The 23,481-nt window shown below is 52.9% G+C and overlaps 3 protein-coding genes across 6 annotated transcripts in view; 1 reads left to right on the forward strand and 2 right to left on the reverse strand.

The window, feature by feature from the left end:
• Positions 1 to 1,030, forward strand: part of LOC147272889 (tetraspanin-7-like) — a 5,640-nt gene extending 4,610 nt beyond the window's left edge. For both annotated transcript variants that reach the window (XM_086202679.1, XM_086202680.1), the window contains exons 4-8: positions 1 to 88; positions 241 to 396; positions 472 to 555; positions 685 to 756; positions 831 to 1,030. The exon at positions 1 to 88 is cut by the window's left edge and continues 8 nt beyond it. In XM_086202679.1, coding sequence (XP_086058805.1) covers positions 1 to 88; positions 241 to 396; positions 472 to 555; positions 685 to 753 — 397 coding nt within the window. In that variant the 3' untranslated portion in view covers positions 754 to 756; positions 831 to 1,030. The remainder of the gene's footprint in view (positions 89 to 240; positions 397 to 471; positions 556 to 684; positions 757 to 830) is intronic.
• A 1,838-nt stretch (positions 1,031 to 2,868) lies between these two features.
• Positions 2,869 to 14,826, reverse strand: xdh (xanthine dehydrogenase). 2 transcript variants are annotated; one of them, XM_086202617.1, is made up of 35 exons: positions 14,433 to 14,826; positions 13,818 to 13,875; positions 12,788 to 12,884; positions 12,295 to 12,403; positions 11,849 to 11,975; positions 11,699 to 11,760; positions 11,163 to 11,243; positions 11,018 to 11,098; positions 10,799 to 10,943; positions 10,594 to 10,686; positions 10,143 to 10,294; positions 9,972 to 10,065; positions 9,619 to 9,728; positions 9,353 to 9,537; positions 9,109 to 9,271; positions 8,884 to 8,973; positions 8,591 to 8,760; positions 8,379 to 8,505; positions 8,189 to 8,308; positions 7,985 to 8,081; positions 7,792 to 7,916; positions 7,582 to 7,715; positions 7,417 to 7,504; positions 7,255 to 7,341; positions 6,989 to 7,180; positions 6,761 to 6,906; positions 6,577 to 6,658; positions 4,861 to 4,956; positions 4,536 to 4,739; positions 4,398 to 4,450; positions 4,199 to 4,313; positions 4,042 to 4,107; positions 3,785 to 3,973; positions 3,542 to 3,709; positions 2,869 to 3,201 (listed from the first exon to the last, which is right to left on the reverse strand). In XM_086202617.1, exons 1-35 carry the CDS (start codon positions 14,544 to 14,546, stop codon positions 3,151 to 3,153), a joined length of 4,071 nt encoding a protein of 1,356 aa, XP_086058743.1. In that variant the 5' UTR covers positions 14,547 to 14,826; the 3' UTR covers positions 2,869 to 3,150. The 2 variants fall into 2 exon arrangements, 1 of the variants encoding a protein (XP_086058743.1); XR_015113824.1 differs by lacking the exon at positions 2,869 to 3,201 and having other exon boundaries at positions 3,569 to 3,709; positions 3,785 to 3,993.
• Positions 14,827 to 14,988: 162 nt separating this feature from the next.
• LOC147272891 (adenylate cyclase type 8-like) lies at positions 14,989 to 23,367 on the reverse strand. Of its 2 annotated transcripts, XM_086202618.1 has the most exons (24): positions 23,138 to 23,367; positions 22,546 to 22,868; positions 22,086 to 22,298; positions 21,714 to 21,962; positions 21,359 to 21,587; positions 21,130 to 21,279; positions 20,911 to 21,041; positions 20,212 to 20,323; positions 19,901 to 20,028; positions 19,668 to 19,826; positions 19,356 to 19,590; positions 19,095 to 19,283; positions 18,905 to 19,005; positions 18,616 to 18,817; positions 18,387 to 18,485; positions 18,174 to 18,301; positions 17,793 to 17,874; positions 17,544 to 17,702; positions 17,313 to 17,459; positions 17,147 to 17,239; positions 16,957 to 17,071; positions 15,854 to 15,978; positions 15,666 to 15,764; positions 14,989 to 15,583 (listed from the first exon to the last, which is right to left on the reverse strand). In XM_086202618.1, the coding sequence occupies exons 1-24, from the start codon at positions 23,177 to 23,179 to the stop codon at positions 15,401 to 15,403; spliced, it is 3,693 nt and encodes a 1,230-aa protein (XP_086058744.1). In that variant the 5' UTR covers positions 23,180 to 23,367; the 3' UTR covers positions 14,989 to 15,400. The 2 variants fall into 2 exon arrangements, 1 of the variants encoding a protein (XP_086058744.1); XR_015113845.1 differs by lacking the exon at positions 14,989 to 15,583 and having other exon boundaries at positions 16,961 to 17,071.
• Between the last annotated feature and the right edge of the window lie 114 nt (positions 23,368 to 23,481).

The following is a 23,481-nucleotide window of genomic DNA, read 5'->3' on the forward strand; positions in this document are numbered from 1 at the left end:
AACCTTCCTCACCACGTACAGTGACGCGGTCCTGAAATATGATGGGCGGGACGACAGGAGTCTGGCTGTGGACGGCGTCCAGCGCAGAGTCAGTACCTGTCAGCTTCTACTGTGATGATGCAGCAGACGCCTGGCCACGCCTGCGCGTTGCTGCAAGGAGCGAATCATCAGTCTTGTGTTGATGCCTTTGTACGGATGATGTGATGATGTCAATAACCCTGCTGTGTCGCTGGCGTGCAGCTGCACTGCTGCGGCGTTTATAACTACACCAGCTGGTTCAGCAGCGCCTACTTCGCCACCAGAGGAGTTCCCGCCAGCTGCTGCGTGAGCTTCTCCGACTGTAGCGAAGCCGACCTGAAGAACGCCACTGTGGCTGAGCTCAAAGTCTACAAACAGGTCAGAAACACACACACGCACACACAGATGAGGATGAACACATGAGCCTGAACGGAGGGATGAATGTGTGTGCAGGGCTGTTATGACCTGGTGATGTCCTTCATCGAGAGCAACATGGGAATAATTGCCGGCGTGACCTTTGGCGTCGCCTTCTCTCAGGTAGGCACCAGCCCTTAGGGGGCAGAAGTCCAACTACCTGAGTATCGTGCTTCATTTTGTGTGTATGTGTGTGTGTGTGTGTGTGTGTGTGTGTGTGTGTGTGTGTGTGTGTGTGTGTGTGTGTGTCAGCTGATGGGCACGACGCTGGCCTGCTGTCTGTCTCGCTTCATCAACGCTAACCAGTACGAGATGGTCTGACAGGTAACGCTTCCTGTTTCTGCCCCTCAGTTTTTACGTTTTATCCTCGTGTTTAATTCCTCTTTTTTTTGATACAGGACGTAGACCAGGCCGCAGGTCACCATGGAAACAGGCACAAACACCCGCAGCATCCTGGCCAACCATGGTTGAACCAGATGACGTCAGGCATGTGACCCGTGATGGCGTGTTTCCCTGCCAAAGTGTCTGAGACACGCGGACTGAGGCGCTGGGACACCACGCGTGTAGCAGCCATTTCACAACATTCTGAATAAACGTTCCGTCAAACTTTGACTCAGCAGTTCTGGAGTCTCAGATGTTTTCATGTTCCAGCTCCAACTGCAGCAGGGAGGCGTCTCAGCCAGAGGGGGGCGATGTTGGCACGGAGACGACCTCAACTCAAAGGACAAACGATTGTTGAAACGTCAGAACTTGTCAGTGACCTCAGCAGGTTAAAGGAGGGACAAAGGTGTGGTAATGACAGTATGATGATGTGGGAGGGATCCACCAGGGACCCGCCCACTACACAGACATACTCCATACATCCAGTTTCTATATCTCTTATCCGTTAAGGGTGGGGGGTGGAGCCTAACCCAGCTTACATTGGCTGAGAGGCGGGTTCACCCTGGATGGGTCAGGGCCATCAGGAGCAGTTAGAGGTTCAGTTCTTGCTCAAGGACACTTGGACATGGTCACCGGGGGAGGTGAGGATCGAACCAGCAACCCTTCGGTTGCTAGACGACCGCTCCACCTCTGAGCCACGCTGCTCTGAAATGATTTATTTACTCATAAACCTGCTACACCACCCACGTCACATGAACAAGTGTGACGTCTCAGAATATGGCGACTGATGTTTGTAGGTCTTGAGCAGTTTCGACCTGCAGAGGTCGGACGCCGACGACCCACCTCACACTCAGCCACTGGTCCTCTGCAACCGTCACAACTGAACTAGTGAACGCTGCCGTGAGCTCAGAGACGCGGAGGCTCACCTGTCCCCACCTGCGTCCTGAATCTCTCCTGCAGCCTGCTGACCAGCGCCGACAGAAGGTCCATCCCCAGCAGAACCACCTGAGACAAAACACAGACACCACAAACGCTCAGAAAAAGAGTCCAAATCTGACAGAGACCAAGACGGAACACAGTCACAGCAGCTACCATGAGTCGGGCAGCAAAGGATTCTGGGTAATTTCACGAAAACCTGAATTGATGCCAGAATAATGAGAGTAAACTGCATCTGAGGTGTGAAACCCGGGATCCAAACTCCTCCTCTTGTGCTGTGTGAGCCAAGCCGGTGCGGCCAGACGGCACCATGAGTGAGGATGCTGGTCACATGTTCTGGGGCCCTGGACTTGCGATGGTATCTTTCATGTTGAGGGGGGGGGGGGCTAAAGAATTCTGTGATTGTCCTCCCGCTGACACTAAGACACCACTCACCCACCACGTGAGTTCAGGTCACACTCCTGTGTAAGTTATGGAAGTTGTGAAGTAAGGGACTGAGTCACATGAGGAGCTGGTTGATCCGGAGAAGGAAGGTTTGTCCCCCCCTGCTGGACGCGGTGCGCTCCACCCCGTCAGCTTCTGATAACGCTCATGTCTTGGACTTATATTCACGCGCACACACACATACGCTGAGGACCTATGGGAGGCTCCTCCCACGAACAGGTTATCCTGTCAGAACCAGACCCTCCAGGTGTGACCCTTTGCTGCTCACGACCCCCACAAACGCACCTGGTCAAAGAAGTGGCGTCCAGCGCCTGATCTCAGATCCCGGTTCCCTGGTGAGGCCACAGGTGCCAGTGGCACTGGGCGGGCCCGTGTACACAACGTCACGCAAAAACTTCAGTGACGTTTCCCCACATGACAGGAACATATTAAGACCACAGGAACTGTGACCAGCTTCCACTGTAGTGAGTGGCTTTGACAAATAATTCTTTCTAATTGTTATTAATAACAGTGACCCTGACTCCGCCCACCTTTTCAGAGATGTGGGTCTTGATGAGTCCGTCCAGCAGGCAGAGGAAGGTGGAGCTGCCATGTTTTATTCCACTCACCCAGCATCAGCAGACAGGAACCACTTTCTTTAGACCCCCCAGAACAAAGGTCAAGTCAATCCAGGATTTAAGGAACTTTATTGAATCATCAGGAACTGAATCAAGTTGGAAAATGCTGATTGTTGAGGGTCGGACCGAGACCAATCCAGAATGTCATGTGACCTGACAAATAGATGGAACCGTCTACGGCTGAGTGTTCACACGTGACTGAATCTGTGCCGCATGAAGGCAGAATATCAGACGATGGTTCTCGATGTTCCTCCAAGAACATGCACAGATAGAGACGGCTACATGAGGGGTTCTGGTCCGGAGGGAAGTGTGGTGAATCCTCGGCGTGACTGGTTGAGCCTCAGACCTGGACGGACCAGGGCGTGAAGGAGCCCGGCTCAGCAGGAGGACACTGCAACACCAGAACAGATCATCAATCGAGCTGCATCTGCTACGAGACAGAAAATCATGTGATTTCCAGCCGAGACGCTGGTGCCTGAACACCTCATCAAGCTCGAGGTGGGGACATTCTTCAGACCGAAACCGGACATGAAGGTCAACTGATGGAGTTTGAACTGTGGTTCTGACGCTGAGGTTCTACTGTGGTGGTTCTTTCAGATGCAACTTTACAGAAACTTCACCCTCTCTCTTGTTTTTCTGCACTTGTGGACGCTGAGAAACCTGACTGCCCCTGAAAGCACCGCCACCTGCTTTAGCTTCAGTGAAAGTTCTGATTCCTGTAAGTTCTGTACCAGTTTGGTGAATTGGTCGCTGCAAGCGTTCCGGATCCTCTCAGCAGAGGCGGGGCTGTCCAGCCTGAACGGCCCACTGATGCCAGACTCTGCCCGCGCAGCACTGATGGCTTCTTTAATGGCGAAGAACACAGATGAGGCAAGGAAAAGAGGAGGCTCGCCCACCGCCTGGCAAGAACAAAGGCTCAGTTCTCATCTGCCTTGAATTTTTCGATTGTGGATGTTGGCTTGATGGTTTGGTACCTTGGAGGCGAAGATGGCCTTGTCATTGGGCGCGTCGCGGAGCAGTGACACCGTCAGCTGGGTGGGAATGTCACCGAAGGCCGGGATCTTGTAGGAGCCGGGACCCCGAGTGAGGAGGACGCCACGGGGGGAATAATGGAGCTCCTCCAACGTGAAGAGACCCAGACCTTGCATGAAGGCCCCTTCCACCTGCAGAGAGCCAGTGTGGCCTAAACATTGGGAACGTGACATCAGACACCTGCTCTGCCTCAACTCACCTGACCGATGTCAATGGCAGGGTTGAGGCTGTGGCCCACGTCCATCACAATGGTTGTGCTCAGGTTCTACAACACAGAGGAGAAGGCTAAGTAAGGGATCACAACCCTCAGGTCATCCATCCTGCTGTTGGTTCTAGAGAACGTGACCTTTGCTGACCTTGTGAGCACCGGTCAAGCAGTCGATCTCCACCTCTGAGCAGGCGACGCCGTAGCTGAAGTAGTTGAACACTCGACCACAATTGGACTCAAAGTCGTAGCCGAGATCTGGAGTTCTGACAGAAAGCAGTACCAGTCAAACTGCGTCCTGGACACGGGTCCGAATCAGAACCTGCACTGAACCAATGAGGTGAACTCACTTGTAAAAGCCGTTGGCGCTCAGGTTGACTCTGTCGAAATACGCCGCCTTCACCTGCCACACGCAAACATCACCAGTCAGTCTCTGATTTTACTGTTGAGTCCCTTTTTCTTTTCATTTTCCTGCTGGCCCTGCTCACCCAGTCCTCCCATGATCCTTTGGGGTTCTTGGTTCTGTACGGCTCCAGACGCTCACGTAGAACTTGACAGGCGTTCTGCACAGCAGCTCCGTTGAGGTCGGACGAGGCGGAGGCAGCGGTGGGGCTGGTGTTGGGCACCGTGCTGGTGCTGGTCTCTGAAATGTGGATCTTTGAGGAAGCCACGCCCAGAACCTTGCTGGCCACCTGGAGACACAGAGGAGCCACAATGGACCTGAGCCTGCAGGGCCTCTCACGGCCACCGGGCAGCAGCGCCAACCCCAAGGGGGTCAGAGAAGAACCTGCCATGTGATTATGGTGTTTGTACCTGCACCATCTTTGTGTGGAGTCCTTGTCCCATCTCTGTCCCTCCATGGGTCAACAGTACCGAGCCATCAGTGTAGATGTGGACCAGCGCCCCGGCCTGCATCAACACACGTCGACTCCTTTACAATCCTACAATTCTACAATCCTACAATCCTACAATTCTACAGTTTCATTTAGCAGACGCTTTTGTCCAAAGCGACGTTCAACACAAGCAAGAATTCAGACTGAAGGAAAAACCCATAGGAAGCGCAAAAGTGCTTCAGTTGTGATTTGGTCACAGGTACTGCCATCTAGTGGCAGAAGAAGTGTCCCCCCCGCCTCTTTTTTTTTTTTGACAAACATACAACATGACACAACACAGTTAGTGCTACATGGTCACTAAGTGCTGGGTCTTGGACCCTCTGACTGATTCTACCACAGGACAAAGAGGAGCAGAGTCAGGTTCAGTGCCTCGGTGCTCTCTGAACAATTGAGTCTTCAATTGTCTCTTAAAAGTAGAAAGGGACTCAGCAGAACGCACAGAGTTCGGTAGTTGGTTCCACCATTTGGGAACAACAGAAGAGAAGAGTCTGGCTAGAGATTTGGAGCAGTGCTGGGCTGGAAGCACCAGGCGTCTTTGGCATGCAGAGCGTAGTGGGCGAGAAGGAGAGTAGACCTGGATCAGGGATTCCAGGTAGGCTGGAGCCGTTCTTGGGATTGTTTTGTGAGCCAAGAGAAGTGCCTTGAATTTGATCCTGGCTGCCACTGGAAGCCAGTGAAGAGAAACCAGCAGCGGGGTGACATGTGCCCTTTTGGGCTGGTTGAAGACCAGACGTGCTGCTGCATTCTGGATCATCTGCAGAGGCTTGAATGAGCCTGCAGGGAGGCCTGCCAGAAGAGAGTTGCAGTAGTCAATGTGTGAGATGACAAGAGCCTGAACCAGAAGCTGTGTGGTCTGTTGGGTCAGGAAGGGTCTGATCTTCCTGATGTTGTAGAGGGCATAACGGCAAGACCGAGAAACTGAGGCCACATGAACCTTAAAGGTCAGCTGGTCATCAATCATGACACCCAGGTTTCTGGCTGAGTTTGTGGGCACAAGTAGGCTCGAGTCAAGTTGGACAGTGACCTGAGGCTGAACAGATGGACAAGCTGGAAAGACCATAAGTTCAGTCTTAGAGAGATTCAGTTGAAGGTGGCGTTCCTTCATCCATGTGGAGATATCAGCCAGACACGCTGATATACGATCTGAGACCGTTCTGTCATCAGGTGGGAAAGAGAGGAGAAGCTGAGTGTCGTCAGCATAACAGTGGTAGGAGAAGCCATGGGAGCGGATCACTGCACCAGGTGAGGTGGTGTACAGAGAGAAGAGAAGGGGACCAAGCACTGACCCCTGAGGAACCCCAGTCGATAGGCCATGTGACCTAGACACCTTTCCTCGCAATGACACTCTGAAGGATCTGCCTGTGAGGTAGGACTTGAACCACAACAAGGCAGAACCAGATATGCCGAGCTCAGAGAGTGTGGAGAGGAGAATGTGATGGTTCACCGTGTCGAAGGCAGCAGACAGGTCCAGCAGAAGTAGGACAGAGCACTGACCAGCAGGTCGAGCTCGTCTCAGTGACTCAGGGACTGACAGGAGTGCAGTCTCAGTGGAGTGGTCACACCTGAAGCCAGACTGAAAAGAGTCAAGTATGTTGTTACCGCAGACACAATCGAGTGACGTGAAGGGAGACGGGACCTGGTTGAGGAAGAAGGCGGTGAAGCTGATGCCGAACTTGGTGGGGACGATGGCGAGGCCTCGCTTGGTCCAGCGGTTCTGCCTGGCAGCAAAGTTCCAAACAAACAGAACAGTTTTGAACAGTCAGCCAAACTCCAACTTTAGTGACTCCAGGAGGACGATGGTGAGGTCATGGCCTGTTTACCTGTTGTAGAGCTCCACGGCAGCACGGCGCCGCTGATAACCAGAGCGCTCCAGGCACTCGTCCCAGCAGCGGTCCAGAGTGAACTGATCCAGGATCTGGTTGTAGGGCGTCCAGTCACCTTTCTCATACAGGTTTATTCGCCGCACCTGCAGGAAGATGGATGCATTGATTGTGTTATTGTGATTGTGTTTCCACCAGCTCATCATTGTGAGTCATGTGACCGCAAACCTGGTCGGGCGGCATCCTCAGGCTATGAGCGACATCCGTGATCCAGTTCTCAGCAACCATCATGCCTTGCGGCCCCCCGAAGCCCCTGAAGGCAGTGTTGGATGGCAGGTTGGTGCGGCACACGTAGCCGCGGCCACACACATTGGCCACGCGGTAGGAGTTGTCCATGTGGAACAGAGCACGCTCCATGACCTCAACGACACAAACAACACATGACATCAGCACATCACATGCAAACATTGATGACGAAACCCTGCGGTACTCACCGACATGGAGAGATCCATGGAGTTTCCGGCGTTGCTGTAGTATGACACCTCCAGCGCCACGACCTTCCCGCTGTCCAGGTACCCCACCTGGAGGAGAACAACAGCTCGTACTGTCGTGATGACAAGTGTCTCGTAACCGGAACCTGGACGGCGCCATCTTACCTTGTATTTTCCATAGAATGGGTGCCTCCCTCCGGTGGTCAACATGTCTTCGTCTCTGTCCAACATGCACCTGACCGGCCTCTTCAGTCTGGCAACCAGCAAAACAAAGATGGCGTCAGGTGACTTCACAACTCTACCCTGAACAGAAGTGATGGACAGACATACTTGTTTGCTGCCACAGCGACCACAGTGGACAGTATGGTGGTGCGACTTTCCTTCCCTCCAAAGCCTCCGCCCATCCTCTTCACCCGCACCACCACCCGGTTAGCTGGCACGCCCAATGCCTTCGCCACCAGAGACTGACACACAAACACAACAGGAAGTAGTATCCCACAGGACAATGACAAACCAGCAAGTGCTGCAGTTTCCCCTCACCTGTGTCTTGGAGGCAGACTGAGTCGAAACGAACAGCTCCATCTCGCCATCCTCTCCTCGGGGAACGGCCAGCGTGGCGTTGGTCTCTAGGTAGAAATGCTCCTGACCGCCAATATGCATCTCACCTGTCAATCAATCCATCAGTTAATACCTGATCAGCTGGAACCAGACACATGTCAATCACATGTCTTACCTTCCAGGATGTGGTCAGCCTGTTTAAACCCCGCCTCCAGGTCTCCCTTCTGGATGGTTCTGATTGGTTGATAGAAAGACCGGGCGGCAATGGCTTCCTGTCAATCAAACCAATCACTACTGTGTTGAAAAGTTTTCCTGGACTTGCTTGCAACTGAGAATGGGCCCACCTGTGGAGCTGGCGAGGGTGGGCGTAGTCGCTCACCTGTACGGTGACGATGGGCTGCAGCTCCTCGTATTCCACCCTGATAGCCTTGGCGGCTCTCTGAGCATGAAGCTGAGTGTCCGCCACCACGGCGCCAATGATGTGACCCACACATGTCACCTGTAACAAGGGAGGACAGGTGACCGAGCTGCTTACAAGCTGAGTCTCTGGGATGAACCCGAACACTAACCTGACTGGCAGCGAGGACAGTCTCGTCGTACTCGATTGGCCCGGTGGCGTTGCTGCCCGGGATGTCCTCTGCAAACACACAGCAAACTACGCCGGGCAAAGCCTCAGCAGCTGATGGGTCTATGGAGCTGCAGCACACACACACGCACACACACCTGTGTCAGGTCGGACGTGAGTATGTTTAGGTGTGTGTGTGTGGGAGTGGAGTCTCACAGGATGCAAGCGTGAGCCTTGCTGCTGGTGACGAGCGCCAGGTACAGCTCGTTCTCATACAGTGGGATGTCGTCGCAGTACACCGCCTCGCCCGTCGCCTGCTTTAGAGCTGAGAGGTGCATCACAGGCAGGCCGACCACGTCGTTCTGGCTCCGCCCCTCTGGCACCGCCTGCAGGACACACACATTGACATTGAAAAATCCAACCTGATGAGAAAAAGAACTACAAAACATTATTTCCCCATAATCCTTTGCTCTACCTCACTTTGACCATGTGACTTGCTGGCGCCATACCTGGTAGATTTGAGTGCTGGAGGGAATCTCGGGGCGGTAAATCTCTGTGGCGCTCAGACAGTCGGACCTGAGCGGTGCTGCATTCAAACCCTAACCACAGAAGAAAACAGGAACGCCTTCAGCTGACCGAGCAGGCAGCACGCTGGTTGCTAGGCAACTGACTCAGACCAATGGGGTCAGCCAGACTGGGGTTTCTAGGGGATTTAGGAGAGAGAATCTGCTGACCTGCCGTTGGAGCTTCAGTAGCACCATCAGGTAAAACTTGTAGAAGAGGCTGAGGGTCAGAGTTCGTCGGTAGGTCACCATGCCGCCCGGTGCTGAGGGGTCAAGGGTCATCTCCTCAGCCAGTGAGGTGCAAACCTCTTGCAGAAGCTCCTCCCCCCAGGATCTGTGTGACACCAGAAACATTACACTCTCCTTCCCATCGTTCCCTCCGTCCCCACGCCATAAACTTGTACTTGCCGGCTACCTTCCCAGAACTTTGCTTGCCGTCTTCTTCGCCAACACTGTGGTCGCTGCGATGCCGCCATAGCTCAGCCTCAAGTCCTCCACGACACTTGTGTTGGGGATGAAGGTGACGCTCATCGCTGCGGTGACAATGCTGATGTCATCCTCCCTGCGAGGTGACTGTTTGAAGGCAGAGACGAACTGGTTCTGAGGAGTAAACGCAGACTTTGGTGTCAGATGGCGTCACTGGTTGCTGGGCGACTGCAGTTGCCACAGTGACGTTTCTACCTGCTGGCTGCATGGGATCTCTACGGACAGCAGGATCTCCTGCGGCCGGAGAATTGTCTTCCTGTAACTAGGAAAGAACGTGTCGTCCATCTGAACTACACGGCTGCCGTCTGACAGGAGGAGACGGGGTCAAAGGTCAAAGATTTGAACGAAAAATATCGAACAGAAACATGTCCATATAAGTCGTGTTTACGAGACAGTGATTCAGCAGCCACGAGGTTAAAGGTTAACGAAAACCGCCAGACAAAGACACATTCAGAACAAGGTAAGGACGCGATGTCCTGTGAGACGAGTGCTTGCGGTGGTGGTCAGTGGGCAGGATTAGAGGGCAGCAGTGAGGCACAGTCCTGAACCTTTGTCCCTGAGCGTGAGTTTGCAGCTGGCCGCCATGAAGACAGGGTTGAGGTCGGAGATGGGGCTGGCGGTCATGATGTTCCCTCCGACTGCCTGAAACACGAGCAGCACAACCATGTGACCATTTCCTCTCTTCAGGATTCAGGTTTACTGTTTATGATGCGACGCACTGCAACGTTGCGTATCTGCTGTCCAGCAAACCAGCGCAACTGCTCCAGGACAGCAAGGAAGACTTCAGTCTGGTGAGGAGGAAGAGTTGCCACCGCCTCCCTCAACACCGCCCCCATGTGGCTGAGCGTGCAGGCTGCACCAAACACGATACCTGCACGCAGACATTGGGTCACTTCAGGCGTTCACAAAAGTCTCGTCATCATTGTCAGTGTGATGATCAACTGTGATGGGTCAGCTAGGCTAGGCTAGGCTAACCTGTAGCTCTGTATTTGTCACTTGAACCAGTGACTAAAATTGCATTTAGAGATTTATAAACATGATTTCTTGCAGATTTCATGAAAACTGTGAAGGATGGAGGACAATATGAGTAGGCTGGTTTGTCATGACATCATCAGTCTGTAGGAGGTGGCGGCATGACCATGACAGTCGTGAAAGGTCCTCAGTGCTCACCGTCTTCAGTGTGTGTGATGGCACTGAGTTCAGGGATGAAAGCCGGAGCCAAGATAACGGGATACAACATGTTCTTGAACTTCACTTCAATTCCTGCACACACACACACACACACACACACACACACACACGCCTGCGTGAGCATGCACACACAGGACAGAGTGGACTGGGAGAACGCGGCAGGAGAATTCTGAGTCTTGCTCACCCACTTCCGTGTTTCCGACCACAACTCTGGCGTCGGGATGTTCCCACTTCATCTGCAGGAACTCGTCCAGGCTGGTGGGCTGCATCCACGTCACTCTGGCACCATGGAAACGCAGCGAGTGTGACCTCTGACCTTTGCTGAGAGACTAGATGCAAAGAAGTTATCAAGAGAGAGAAGTTTTGATGCGAAGCGGCATGTTTGTATCGGCGAGCTCCTCACCACCAGCTCGGGAGGGAAGATGACCTCCTGTGTTGGGTCGAGTGGCCTGAAGTTGGCAGCGTCAAACAAGGACGAGGCCTCCTGGGAACACGGTTACTGTCAGCAGCATTTCTGACGCGGGGTTGTTGGGAGACGACACACTTACATCCACATCCACGTCCGCTGCGCCACTATTGGCCACACAGCAGCCATTGTCCCGCCCCTTTCCTCTGCAGCATCCGCCCTCCTGGAGACGAGGACACGTCCACACGAGTCGACGGATTTTCGTTTCAAACCCCAAAGAAAAAACAAAAGAACAAACAGGAAGTTGTTGATGGGACAAACAAGTTTCCTACAGCGACAGAAACAAAATAATTCCGAAAAAATGCAATGTTGATCTGTGCAGTTATTTTTTTGGGTCTTTTTCAGGCAGTTGAACAAAAAAGGCCTTTTTGACTCAAAGACTCCAAATGCAGAACCATCATTCAATATTGTTCTGGTCCATCAAGAACCAGGACAAGAACCAAGAGGAAGTTGTTGCGGTCGAGATCCAGAGTCTCAACAGAATCAGGCGAGTCCTGAATAATCGCCGTCTCCAACACGAAGTCATCGGTGCGGGCAGAGTCGCAGAACCATCCAGCCGTTCGCTGGAGGGCAGGTTTGTCTGGCGGGAGTCTGGTGGGTGGTGCGTTCGTGTCCTACCGCTGTGAAGGTCTTGAATCCCTCCAGGATGGGCCTGTACCCGGTGCATCGGCAAAGATTACCTACAAACGATTTTTCAAACTTCAAGTTACTTTAAAACGCAGAACCTCAACAACGACGGTCAATGAGTTTCACTCCTCAGCGTTCTACCCTGAAAGGCCTCCTCCACGTCCGCCATCTTGGGAGCTGGATTGTTCCTCAGCAGTGCATACATGGACATGACGATCCCGGGGGTGCAGAACCCACACTGCGAACCGTGAGCCTTCGCAATTCGCTCCTGAAACGCCAAAGTACAAAAACACAACAAACCTGGTTTTGGTTTTGAAGCTGACCCTCAAATCAAGACTCCAGCAAGCCTGAGGGTGCAGCTGAGAATCAGACTTCAACGCCGACGAGCCGAGCGCGTCCACAAAGGGATGGAAGTGTTATAACTAAGTTATAAACGTGTTATAAACATGTTATTGACACAAAGCATTTTTGACTGTAACATTTTGGGTTGAAGTCAGGTTCCTCAAGTTTGCTCAAACATTTTGTTGTAATGTTCAACATTGCAATCATCAGCTGGTGAAGGAGTCAAATGGGACGCTGAGTTTCACCTGTACAGGATGCAGCTTTTGGGCCACATTGCCAATGCCCTCGACAGTTGTCACGGCAACCAGGTGTAAGGAGCAGAGCGGGGTGAGGCAGGCGTTGACAGCGTAGTGACTGACAGAGCTAAGGAATGCTGACTCATCACCAATCGATTAGTCTCTGATGTCAGATGGCAGCACATGACTGCAGGCTAACACACACACACACACACACACACACACACACACACACACGTTCACACACACACATGCATGCACACTCACATGTTCACACACACACACATATGCATGCACACTCACATGTTCACACACACACATGCATGCACACTCACATGTTCACACACACATGCATGCACACTCACATGTTCACACACACGCATGCTCACACACATGTTCACACACTCTCTCTCTCTCTCTCTCTCTCACACACACACACACACACACACACACACACACACACACACACACACACACACAGCTATGTTCATAAAGAGGATACTTCAGCTGCTGAGTGTGTGTTTGGTATCTGGACACCATGACAGTACAAGCGCCGCAACCGCCCTCTGCACATCCCAGCTTGGTTCCTGTTAGACCCACTGAGGACACACACACACACACACACACACACAGTTGTGGTGGGGTGTTTAGCTTTCTCAGGTATCATTTATCTTGTACTTTGTCTTTTAGGTTCTAGGTGCATTTCAGCTGAGTGACAGCAGGTCCCAGAGTTCTTGAAGGAGGTTCTAGAGGTGTGCAGAGGCCCTAGAAAGGTTCCCCAAGGTCCTAAAGGAGGGTGAAGTTGTTCTTGAGGAAGTTCTACAGATCTTTGGGTAGGTCCTCGTCAGGGGTGTAGCACCAAATTCTGGGCCCTGTCCACTCTCAGTGTCAGAGGCCAGTGCACGAGGCGCGTGAGCACAAAACAAAGACCAAAGTCAAAAAGGGTTCTTTATTTCAATCAAAGCCTCGCTCGAGCGTTGAGCTCCAGTCAGGTCGATGAGGGCTTCCTTCATTCGCCGCCTGAGTCCATGCATTTGTCCTACTTTGCTCGAACCCCTAAAACTTTAGGCTTCATCTGGTTTGTGTGCTGACATAAAACATTTTTTTCTTGACAGCCAACGTTCGCCGGCCATGATTGTCTGTTTACTTACAGCCGCCAGCAGCCTGGTTAGCGGCTCGCTAAGCTAAAGGCTCCACCTGAGCCTACAAAGGTCAGCAGCAGCCTGGAGTCCACCACCTGAACTTTGATTGGACACAAACTCGGTTCAATCTTTGGGAGAGAAAGCAGTCAACAGGTCAGGCTTTTCATGGGCCCCTCCCCCTACTCGGGCCCTTGGTAGGCAGGTCCCCCCCCCCCCCCCCCCCACTACCGCGTGAGAAGTGGGAGTGCTGAGATGGGAGACGGAAAATCTGCGTGTCCTCGCAAAAGCCCAGGACGGGGTGGACTGCACCATACCCATCAGTGTGTGTGTGTGTGTGTGTGTGTGTGTGTGTGTGTGTGTGTGTGTGTGTGTGTGTGTGTGTGTCCTCACGTCTCCTCCTCAGGAACACCAGCAGGTTCATCTCAGGCTCTGGTTCCCTCTCAACAATCTGCATGTGCACAAACATTCAGATCAGAACTGAACCTCATCATCATCACCACTGGCAGTGAAACTGTAATAATCAATCAATAATCAATCAAGAATCAATCAAGAATCGATCAGGACAATCCGGGCCGGATCGTCTTTGCAAAACTTCATTTGAAAGAGCCGTGGGGGGGCAGCATGAGGAGCCCGTGAGCAGCAGCTGACGTCCGCCGGTGCTGACGTCACCAATTACACATTAACACAGTGTAAACGTCAGCTGCTCCGGAGCGTCCCGCCGGTCCCCGGTATCCCTGAACTTTCCGGGGGTCTCGTGGGCAACGAAACCTCTCCAGACTCAGGCTGTGACGTCACAATCTTGTGATTTATCAATCCCCGCAGCCACGCGCTGTTCTTGGTTCTAATTGATCACCTTTCCACGATCGACCCGGATCTCTACTTCCTGTTTCAATATTAGTATTTCATCAATAACGAGTCGATAACTGAACTTTTCGAAGCGGGACCCGGGAAAGTCCAGGCAATGACACGGGAATAATAAGAGATGCTGATCCAGAGGTGCTTTACCTTCTTCCCGTTAACAAAGAAGATCAGCGGGTCTGAAAGAGTCCCGCTTCGGGTCCCGTTCTCGACCGTGGCTCCGGTCCCGGTCCCGGCTGTCGTCCCGTTCTGCTCTCTCATGTCTGCTGCCTCCGTGTCCCGCTAAGCGCGTCCGTCCTCGGTGAAGGGTGCGCCGCCGCGGGGGGGCCAAGTCCTCGGGAGGGAGGTGTGTCCTATCAGGACCCGAGCCTGAGCGCCCCCTCCAACCAGAGGGACCGAGCCCCCTCCCGGTCAGACACCTCCTGGTGCTGCGCGATCGCGACCACGACAATAATCAATCGATCGATCAACGTCGGAGAATCAGCCAATCGGGTCTGGAGTAGAGTTCTGGGTCCCTCAGAGTCCAGAACCCAGCGGATCAGGGCTAGGACGGACAGGGACTGGTGACCTCTGATCCCATCAGCTAATCATTCACAGCGCGGGTCAAAGGTCAGCAGGGGAGATTCAATCATTTACACACAAGACACCATCAGTGTCACCAGGTCTGCAGTTACACAACAGAAACAACACAACAGACACACAAACGTCTTCCTTCTTTATTCGTCAGAGTAAAACCCGACGCCGCGGTCGCCGCCAGCCAGCAGGTGAACAACCTGCTTCCTCCCAGCGAACCAAACAAAACTGGGAACGTGAAGAAGAGAAAAACGCAGCCGGGCCCCCCAGGACCAGCCGATGTGCTCCTGTCCCACCTGCTCCCTGGGAGGCAACCTGAGGTGACCTCTGCAGGGAGGCGTTTGTTGATTTCCGACCGGCTCCTGCAGGGATTAAAGAGTCTGAGCACCACTAGAGGGCGCCCTGCCTGCCTGCACTCCCTGCAACAAGCTGGAACTTCAGTTCCCATGATGCAATTAAGCTCCTCCTGTTGAGGTGATCTGTTATTTTCTTTTGAAAGGCTTCTTCTGTTTGATGGCACTGGTCCTGGTCCTGGTCCTGGTCTACGAGGCCTCCACCAGGTGGAAGCCTCCGTTCTCCTCCCGCAGCTTCTCCCTCTTCCTGGCCTGGACCAGACTGTAGACCACCGCTCCAAGAGTGTTGCGGTTCTGAAGGAGGCCACGCCCAACGCCACGCTCGGCCATCCCAGACCGCTCATCACGGCTGCTCATGAAGAACGTGCGAACCTGTGGGACAGTGCACCACATGCTGTTGATGACGCTTCACACCCAGACGGTTATGAGGTCATGATGATGACATCACTGGTACCTTGCCGTGACGCTCGCTGATGCCTTTGATGTAAATATTCCCCCGTAGCTGCCGCAGGAAGCCGAGCTGCACCAGGATACAGCTGGTGGACTCTGGGACCTGAGAGCAGCCAGCAGGGTCAGAGACACACACACACACGCACACACACACACACACACACACACACACACACACAGGTGTGTCCTCACCTGGACCATCCCGCTCACGCCGGTGCTCTCCATCCTGCTCGCCATATTCACTGTCGTCCCCCAGATGTCGTACTGAGGTTTGGTGGCGCCGATGACACCGGCAATTACCGGGCCGTGAGCCATACCTGCAGATGATGTCACACAGGTAAACACAACACTTATAAAACCTACAGAAGGGTTCTAATATCAAAACCGTACAAACATTAAAGTAGAAAGTACAACCCTTTCATCCAGATGGAGGTTCCAGGGTTTCCTAAATACTGACAGGGCCCTGAAGTGTCCTGAAGTACTGGAACGTTTTCAAACGATGCAGAGTTCAGAAGTAGAACCCTAATTCAGGTCCTACACAATGTGACCACAAATGAAGTTCAAGGAGGGGCAGGCGCCACCTGAGTTTGGGTTTTTCATTTTTTTCTAATGTTTTCTTTTCTTTTAGTTTTTTAAATAAAAAAAGAAACAAGATATACCGACAATGTGGCATAAATCTGTCTAAATCGTTAGAATCATCAACCCTTGCTCCTCACAGCATTGGCAGTAAACTAGCGCTAATGTAGCCTCTGTAGCTCGCGAGCTAAGTCAGCTAACGGGTTTCTTTCCTGTCCAACAGAGAGGCTGCTACTTGTGCGTCCGTAGCTCAGCTTTAAGCTTCTTTACGACTCCTCCAGAGAGCAGACGAACCCAGGAACCCCTGGACTGCCCCGGGCCTTTCACCCTCCTCCTCTCACCTGTTGCTCGTTCTATGAAAGACCTTTTTCTTCTTGCTGGGTTTTCTTCTGGATCCGTGCTCGTCCTCCTGGACGCTGCTCAGCGATCCAACAAGGCCCTCGTCCCTGCTTTAGGCTTCCTGGTCTCAGCCTTTTGACGGACAGCTAAGCTGCCCAGTCAGGTGTGTTCTGGTTTCAGCTGTTGATTGACAGCTGAACGAGCCAACCAATCTAGCTGGTAGTGGCTGTTGATTGGGTGGAGGTAAACTTGGCCCTGCATCCATTTTGTGTTCTGTATTTTGATGCTTCCTTTTTTAAACATCACATTTATTGATTACCATGGAGACGTCATAACAGATTCAGGGATGAAGAGGAAGAGGAAGAGGAGGGGGAACTGACCCACTCGCAGCTGGAAGCTGTTTCCTGTTTGTGTGTTGATGTGTCTGAGGGTTTCCTGCATGGCGAGGGCGAAGAGCAGCAGCTCACTCAGGTGATGCCAGCCATCCTCGCACTCCTGAACACACAGACACACACACATGACTTGTGCTCACCACATATCCCTGGTTGCAGCGTGACATCAGCGACTCACCTGTCTGTCAGGTGACAGCCCCGATGCCGCCATGTAACAGCTGCCGATGGTCTTGATCTTCTCCACCTCCTGGAAGTAACACTCATCCAGAAGCTGCAGACCCAAGAGACAAACATCAGTTTCATGTTGCTCTTGTTTTTGTTTATGTTTTTCTGTGTATGATGACCTCATCAAAGTCAGTGATGATGTGGTTGAGGAGGCGGAGACTCTCCACGTGTTGATGAACAAGTTCCTTCTGCTCATAGAAGTCAGAGAATCCCGGCAGGGAGGCAAACAGGACACCGACGCGTTCGTATGACTGGGAGTACAGCTCCTGCACGCACAGACACACACACACACACACACACAGTCAGAGTCAGCCCCTAGAGGAAGGCGCCACACACCTGGCACCAGGTACCTCATCATTGCGGTCTCTCTCCAGGAAGTGCTGGGCAACATGAGCCGGCAGGATGTTGAGCAGCAGACACTCATTATGTTCCCGCAGCTCCCTCATGTCCTCCACCTCCTTCCTGGCCTGCAGATGCCACAGGAAGTCCAGCCGCGCCGTCGCCTCCAGCTACCAACCAGGAGGAGCGAGGTGTATAATTAGGTGACGTGATTAAAAATGACCATTCACTTATTTGCACTTTTGGTAACCAGCACCCACCTGCCAGCTGTTGTAGAGGACCGCCCCCACAAACATTACCATGAGAACCACACAGAAACCCCTCCCACACAAGTGATGAGACCTGAGAGGCACAACGGTCAGCAGGTTTAGCTAAACTAGCGCCCTCCTAGCAGAAAGCTACAAAGAGTAGATCAACTTTGTTTGGCATAAAACTGAAGCTAAAGGTTTAACATCAAAATAATCAATCAAGGTAGCGCATACAAGCTACACACAAGGAAGCTAGCTGTGACTAGCATGTCATTAGCTTGGAGGAAACAGAAATAAATATGCTGCTTGAGGCTAAGACAACATTTGTCTGAGTGCTAGCTTAGCACTTCATATGCTAGCGGCTTTTAGCTTGGATAATGACTCTGAGTTCACCTGTGCGTCTCGACAATGTAGGTGTAGAGGGAAGCAGCCAGCAGGAGGACGGCCAGCTTCAACACGCAGCTCAATCTGAGGAAAACGGCGCAGGTCACCATGGCAACCACGCCACTCAGCACCATGTACTGCACAGAATAAGGGTGAGGAGTTACAAGGTTGTTGTGGAAATGCAGCGGCCGTGTTGGCAGGCCTGTGTGTTCGCTGGCTCACCTCAGGATGGGTACAGATGTTGATGTCCGGCCAGGATGTGGGCAGAGCCGGAGGAGGGTCGCTGCTGTTGATGTGAGGCTCAGACGCATCACACCACAGCTGGAGGCGCAATGAAGACCAAGAGAGGGAGACAGAGCAGAGCATCACACACACACGTCGCGACCTGACCTGGCCAGTCAGGGCCGACAGGAAGTTCGAAGAGGCAGCTTGCATTTTTCTTCAGGCTCACAATGTCTGACGAAGCAACACCGAAGTTGACGGTAATGGCGGTGAGCGTCAGCAGAGTGCGGGCCCATTTAGTTTCGTGAATCCAGCAGCAGAGTGACTGAAGGGGGGCGGGGCAATGCTTAAACTCCTCCCCCAAAGTGAGCAGCAGGAGCAGGAAGTAAACACTACTGCTGAGCAGGAACTGAGCCACCATGGGACACGACCTGAGTAAAGACAACGATGGCGGTTGGACACGGACAGGAGGGCAGGTCAGCCAGATAATTAGCTAGGAGCAAGGAGGACAGGTGTACCGGGGGGCGGGTATTAGAGCCTGGACAGCCAATAGCAGCAGCAGCAGGATGAAGGAGCAAACCATGTTTGACTTAAAAAGCTCGTCCCTCATCTGAGAGTACTGGAAGACAAATGGAAGAAAAACCTGTCAAACCCCATCCCCTACAGGAAGTTACACCTAACAGACTTCTCTGCCCAACAGGAAGTTACCTTTCCCTCCATGTTGGCATCCTTGAAAACCTGTGTGAAGGTGGTGATGTGCTCCTTCCTCATTCGCTCGCTGCTGCGGACTTTCATGGCCTGACGAATTCTCTTGTTGACTTCCTGGGACCCTGACCGCTGCGCTGCAACCTGATTGGGCAGCTGGGTGAGTGAGCCATTGGTGAAAGTGGCGAGAATCTACTGGAGGAAACATGTAGGTTACCAGATGTCCAGACTCAAACCACCTCCGAGTGTTTTCATCGGCCTTACGAAGTTCATTCCCAGGATGTCTCCAAATGGCAGCTCGGCGCTCCACGTCGTCATCTCGTCATAACTTGGACGCCTGACTTTTGGAGGCTCTGCTTCCTCCCGTGATGCTGGGCGGATGAGGAAGGTGTCTATGTTGTGTTTCCGTAGAAACTCGCTGCGCTCCTGGCCGTGCCCCGCCTCTGCCTCATAGATCCCGCCCAGGCAATCCAGAGTGGCCTGTGAGATGTGGATCCGCCTGTGAGAGATGGTGGTTCAAGGGTCATAGATTTATGGAAATAGTCAAACACAGAGCGGAATATCACGCCACCTCACCCCGGCACGCCTGCCGCCTCCAGACTGTTCGCAATGTCCACGTCCCAACTCCAGATGTCAAACTGCCACTTCTGAAGACCCAAAACGCCACAAAGAACTGAGCCGGAATGGACACCAATGCGCATGTCCACCTCCTGCTGCAGCTCCCGGCGAACATACCTGCAGGAGAACACAGGCCACAGTCACATGACAGGCCACATGACGGCAGGTGACACACTGGTGTGAGTAGATACCGGATGGTGTTAATCATGCTGAGGCCCATCTCCACGCAGCAGCGGGCGTGGCCTCGCTGAGGCTCTGGGACGCCCGATACGCAATAATAACAGTCGCCCAGAATCTTGATACGCAAACACTGATGCTCCTGACGACCAAAACACAAGAAACCAACATGAATCCAACACACCTGATACCAAAACACCAAACGCTAAAGCTACGGAAAGAATTAACCCTTGAAAACGATTAAAACTAAACAAGCAAAACTTGAATCATTCAGGGATAATTGAAGCCACAAGCGTGCAGTTAGTGGATCCCATGGTGATCTGACCTCAGCCAATCTGTCGAAGCGGCCGAAGAGCTCATTAAGAGTTTTAACGAGTTCCTGAGCTGACAAGATCAAGGAGAGCGAAGTGAAGCCAATGATGTCAGCAAACAGGATGCTGCGGGTAAACAAGAGCTTTGATTAAAAACTCAGTTACCTGAGGTCTCCTCAGAGGGGATCTAGGTTACCTGAGGTCTCTTTAGGGGGGATCTAGGTTACCTGAGGTCTCTGTAGAGGGGATCTAGGTTACCTGAGGTCTCTGTAGAGGGGATCTAGGTTACCTGAGGTCTCCTCAGAGGGGCTCTAGGTTACCTGAGGTCTCCTCAGAGGGGATCTAGGTTACCTGAGGTCTCCTCAGAGGGGATCTAGGTTACCTGAGGTCTCCTCAGAGGGGATCTAGGTTACCTGAGGTCTCTGTAGGGGGGATCTAGGTTACCTGAGGTCTCCGTAGAGGGGATCTAGGTTACCTGAGGTCTCTTTCAGGGGGATCTAGGTTACCTGAGGTCTCTTTAGGGGGGATCTAGGTTACCTGAGGTCTCCGTAGAAGGAATCTAGGTTACCTGAGGTCTCCTCAGAGGGGATCTAGGTTACCTGAGGTCTCCTCAGAGGGGATCTAGGTTACCTGAGGTCTCTGTAGAGGGGATCTAGGTTACCTGAGGTCTCTGTAGAGGGGATCTAGGTTACCTGAGGTCTCTCCTTGTTTACCTGACATCTCGGTAGTGGTGGATGTAGATCTTGTGGAACTGGTGTGGCAGCAGGTATTCGTCAACAGTGGCCATATCAGCGATCATCTCCAGAACCAGGAAGCGGGGCAGGATGGACATCACCAGACGCTCCTGCATCCGCAAACACAGCTGAGTACACCTGGAAGACCCTCAAGGACCTCTGGGGGCCCCAGACCCCCATTTGAAAACCCTGATCTACCTGTCTGTGGTTCTCTCTCTCCAGTCGAACTCGTCCTTCGATGCAGCGCCGGGTTTCCAGAAAAGTTTGTCTCTGAGTTCGGTCTGACAGGTAGTGGATGAACAGACCTGCGGTGTTCATGGCGAGGTAAAGACATGCCTTTGCTAACACCTGGACACACGCAGGAGGAAGGACAGCACTGAGAAGAAGAAGAGACACAGACAGGAAGAGAGAAAGGAAGATGTCTGACCCTCCTGGGGAAGTTGTGGTCACCATAGTGACAGCAGACATCCAGCAGCAGGTGCAGCATGGAGGTGGTCGCCCCAGCAATGATGGACCAGAGGAGGGGGAGGGGCAGCAGGGTGTAGGTTGAGAAGAGGGTGAAAAAGACGAACCAGGAGTGATCGCTGTCCACCCAGCTGACCACGCCCACCAACACCTGCACTGTCTGAGACAACCAGCTGACCACGGACAGGTACCTGAGAGACAGACGGGCATATACACCTGAGAGACACACACACCTGGGAGACACACACACCTGAAGGTGAGGTGTCCGCCTCCTTGCAACCTACATACTTCATCTCAGACTATGTTTCCCAGCGTACCTTAACCACTGCGGTGACGTCATCACCTCCCTCCTGCTCAGTGCCATCACGCAAACCCCCACCCACAGGAGGATGGACAGACCAGACAGCCAATCACAGGCCAGGCCGCCCAGGTACCCCTGGTCAGGTGGCCATGTTAAGATGCAGACCAGCAGTCGGGTCACAATGTCGATGACGTTTGTGACGACCAGCGAAGTCCTTCGCTGTCCACAGGAGAACTGCTGGTAGAGCTGCTCCAGCTCTGGAGACCTGGGGGGGCAGATCACATGGTCGGGGTGGGCGGGTCCAAGTTTTGATCATCATGTTTTGTTTGGTTCCATTAAGTGTTAAATAACAGGAATTAACAAGTCAGCGTCACCACAGAGCGTTTACTTGAACGTGTGCTGGAGCGCCGGGATGAAGACGCCTCGCACCGTCGAGCCCCACGACACGAAGAAGTCCACGTCACTGAGTGAGCCGAGTTTGGGCTGCGTAGTCGTGGCGGCGGCAGCGGCGGTGATCCTCGGGGTCAGAGGTTGGATCCGGGCGGCTGAGGAGCGTCGCTTGGACCCCAGAGCTCCACGGGACACCCTGCTGCGGATCTGCCTACCGGACCAGACACACGCGTCACATGACCAGAACTCCTCATCGATCAGGTTAAAATCTTGAGTTCACTCAGATGAACTCAGTGACTTCGCACATCCATCAGTGATCAATTTATTGAACGATTATTAGAATTAAAGAACAACATGTGAAGAACATTTAACTTTCAGGACTTTTCATCAACAGAAAGTAGACTGTTTGACTTTTCATCAGAAAAATCATCTGTGCCGATGAGGTGGGCGGGGTCTACCTGTTGATGTCAGCGATGTAGGCGTCCGTGACGGTGATGCAGTGCCGGCCCCGCTCCAGGCCGCCAGCCAGCCGCAGTGAGTACAGGTTGCGTTGGTCGATGATGTTCCTGACGGCGTTCTGCCACAGCAGCTGCTTCCGCCTCAGGCCGGGGGAGGGGCCTATGCTCGCACTGAAGGTGATGTCACTGCCTGGCCACCCAACGCCGCCGTTCTCCGTCACACTGCCACAGTCGTCCATGGTGGAACTCACTGGGTGAGAACCGTCTCGACTGAGATGACAGGTTTCTGGTCCAGGGCCAGACCTCAGGGGCCCCGTTAATCGCTGGGCGGGAACATGCAGGATTATCCAATCAGGGGCCAGCACAGTGACCTTCTGGCTCCTGGTCAACTCCAGAAAGCTTCGGTCGGTCTTGTTTTCAAACTCAAATCTTTGACTTCAGAAGTTCTGAGATGCAGTCGACATGCTACTTAGCTCGCTAGCCAGGAACATTTAAGGTCTGAACCTGGCAGGTCACAGGGAGCTAACAGGCTAACGCGGGCTTCAGCAGCTAACACCACTTTAGCTTGAGCAGGCAGAAACATCAAACTTACCTGCTGCCTTTCCATTGAAGACCTTGTGAGGTCAAAGGTCATTCGCTCATCTTCAACCCCACAGACATCTGTTTTGTCATGACCTTAAGTTGTCATTGTCAGCTAAATAATGAAAGTCTTCACCAACGTCTCTGGTCGGTAACCCAAGGGACCTGAGCGGAGCAGCAGCAGCCGCCACAGCCTGGAACCATCAGGAGGTCGGATTAAGACTGAGAGTGAGAGAGAGCTGGGATTGGCCAGCCTCCAACCAGGTCAAACACCACAGAAGAAGAATTAAAACTAAAAACAGCCCTGAGTCATGTCAGGCCAGAGGAAACAGTTGCTGTCGAGTTTCACTTCCTTGA

The sequence above is a fragment of the Aulostomus chinensis genome, chromosome 1, assembly GCF_037954235.1.
Source record: "Aulostomus chinensis isolate RoL2024-O1b breed Wild chromosome 1, RoL_Achi_v1.0, whole genome shotgun sequence".
NCBI lineage: Eukaryota > Metazoa > Chordata > Actinopteri > Syngnathiformes > Aulostomidae > Aulostomus > Aulostomus chinensis.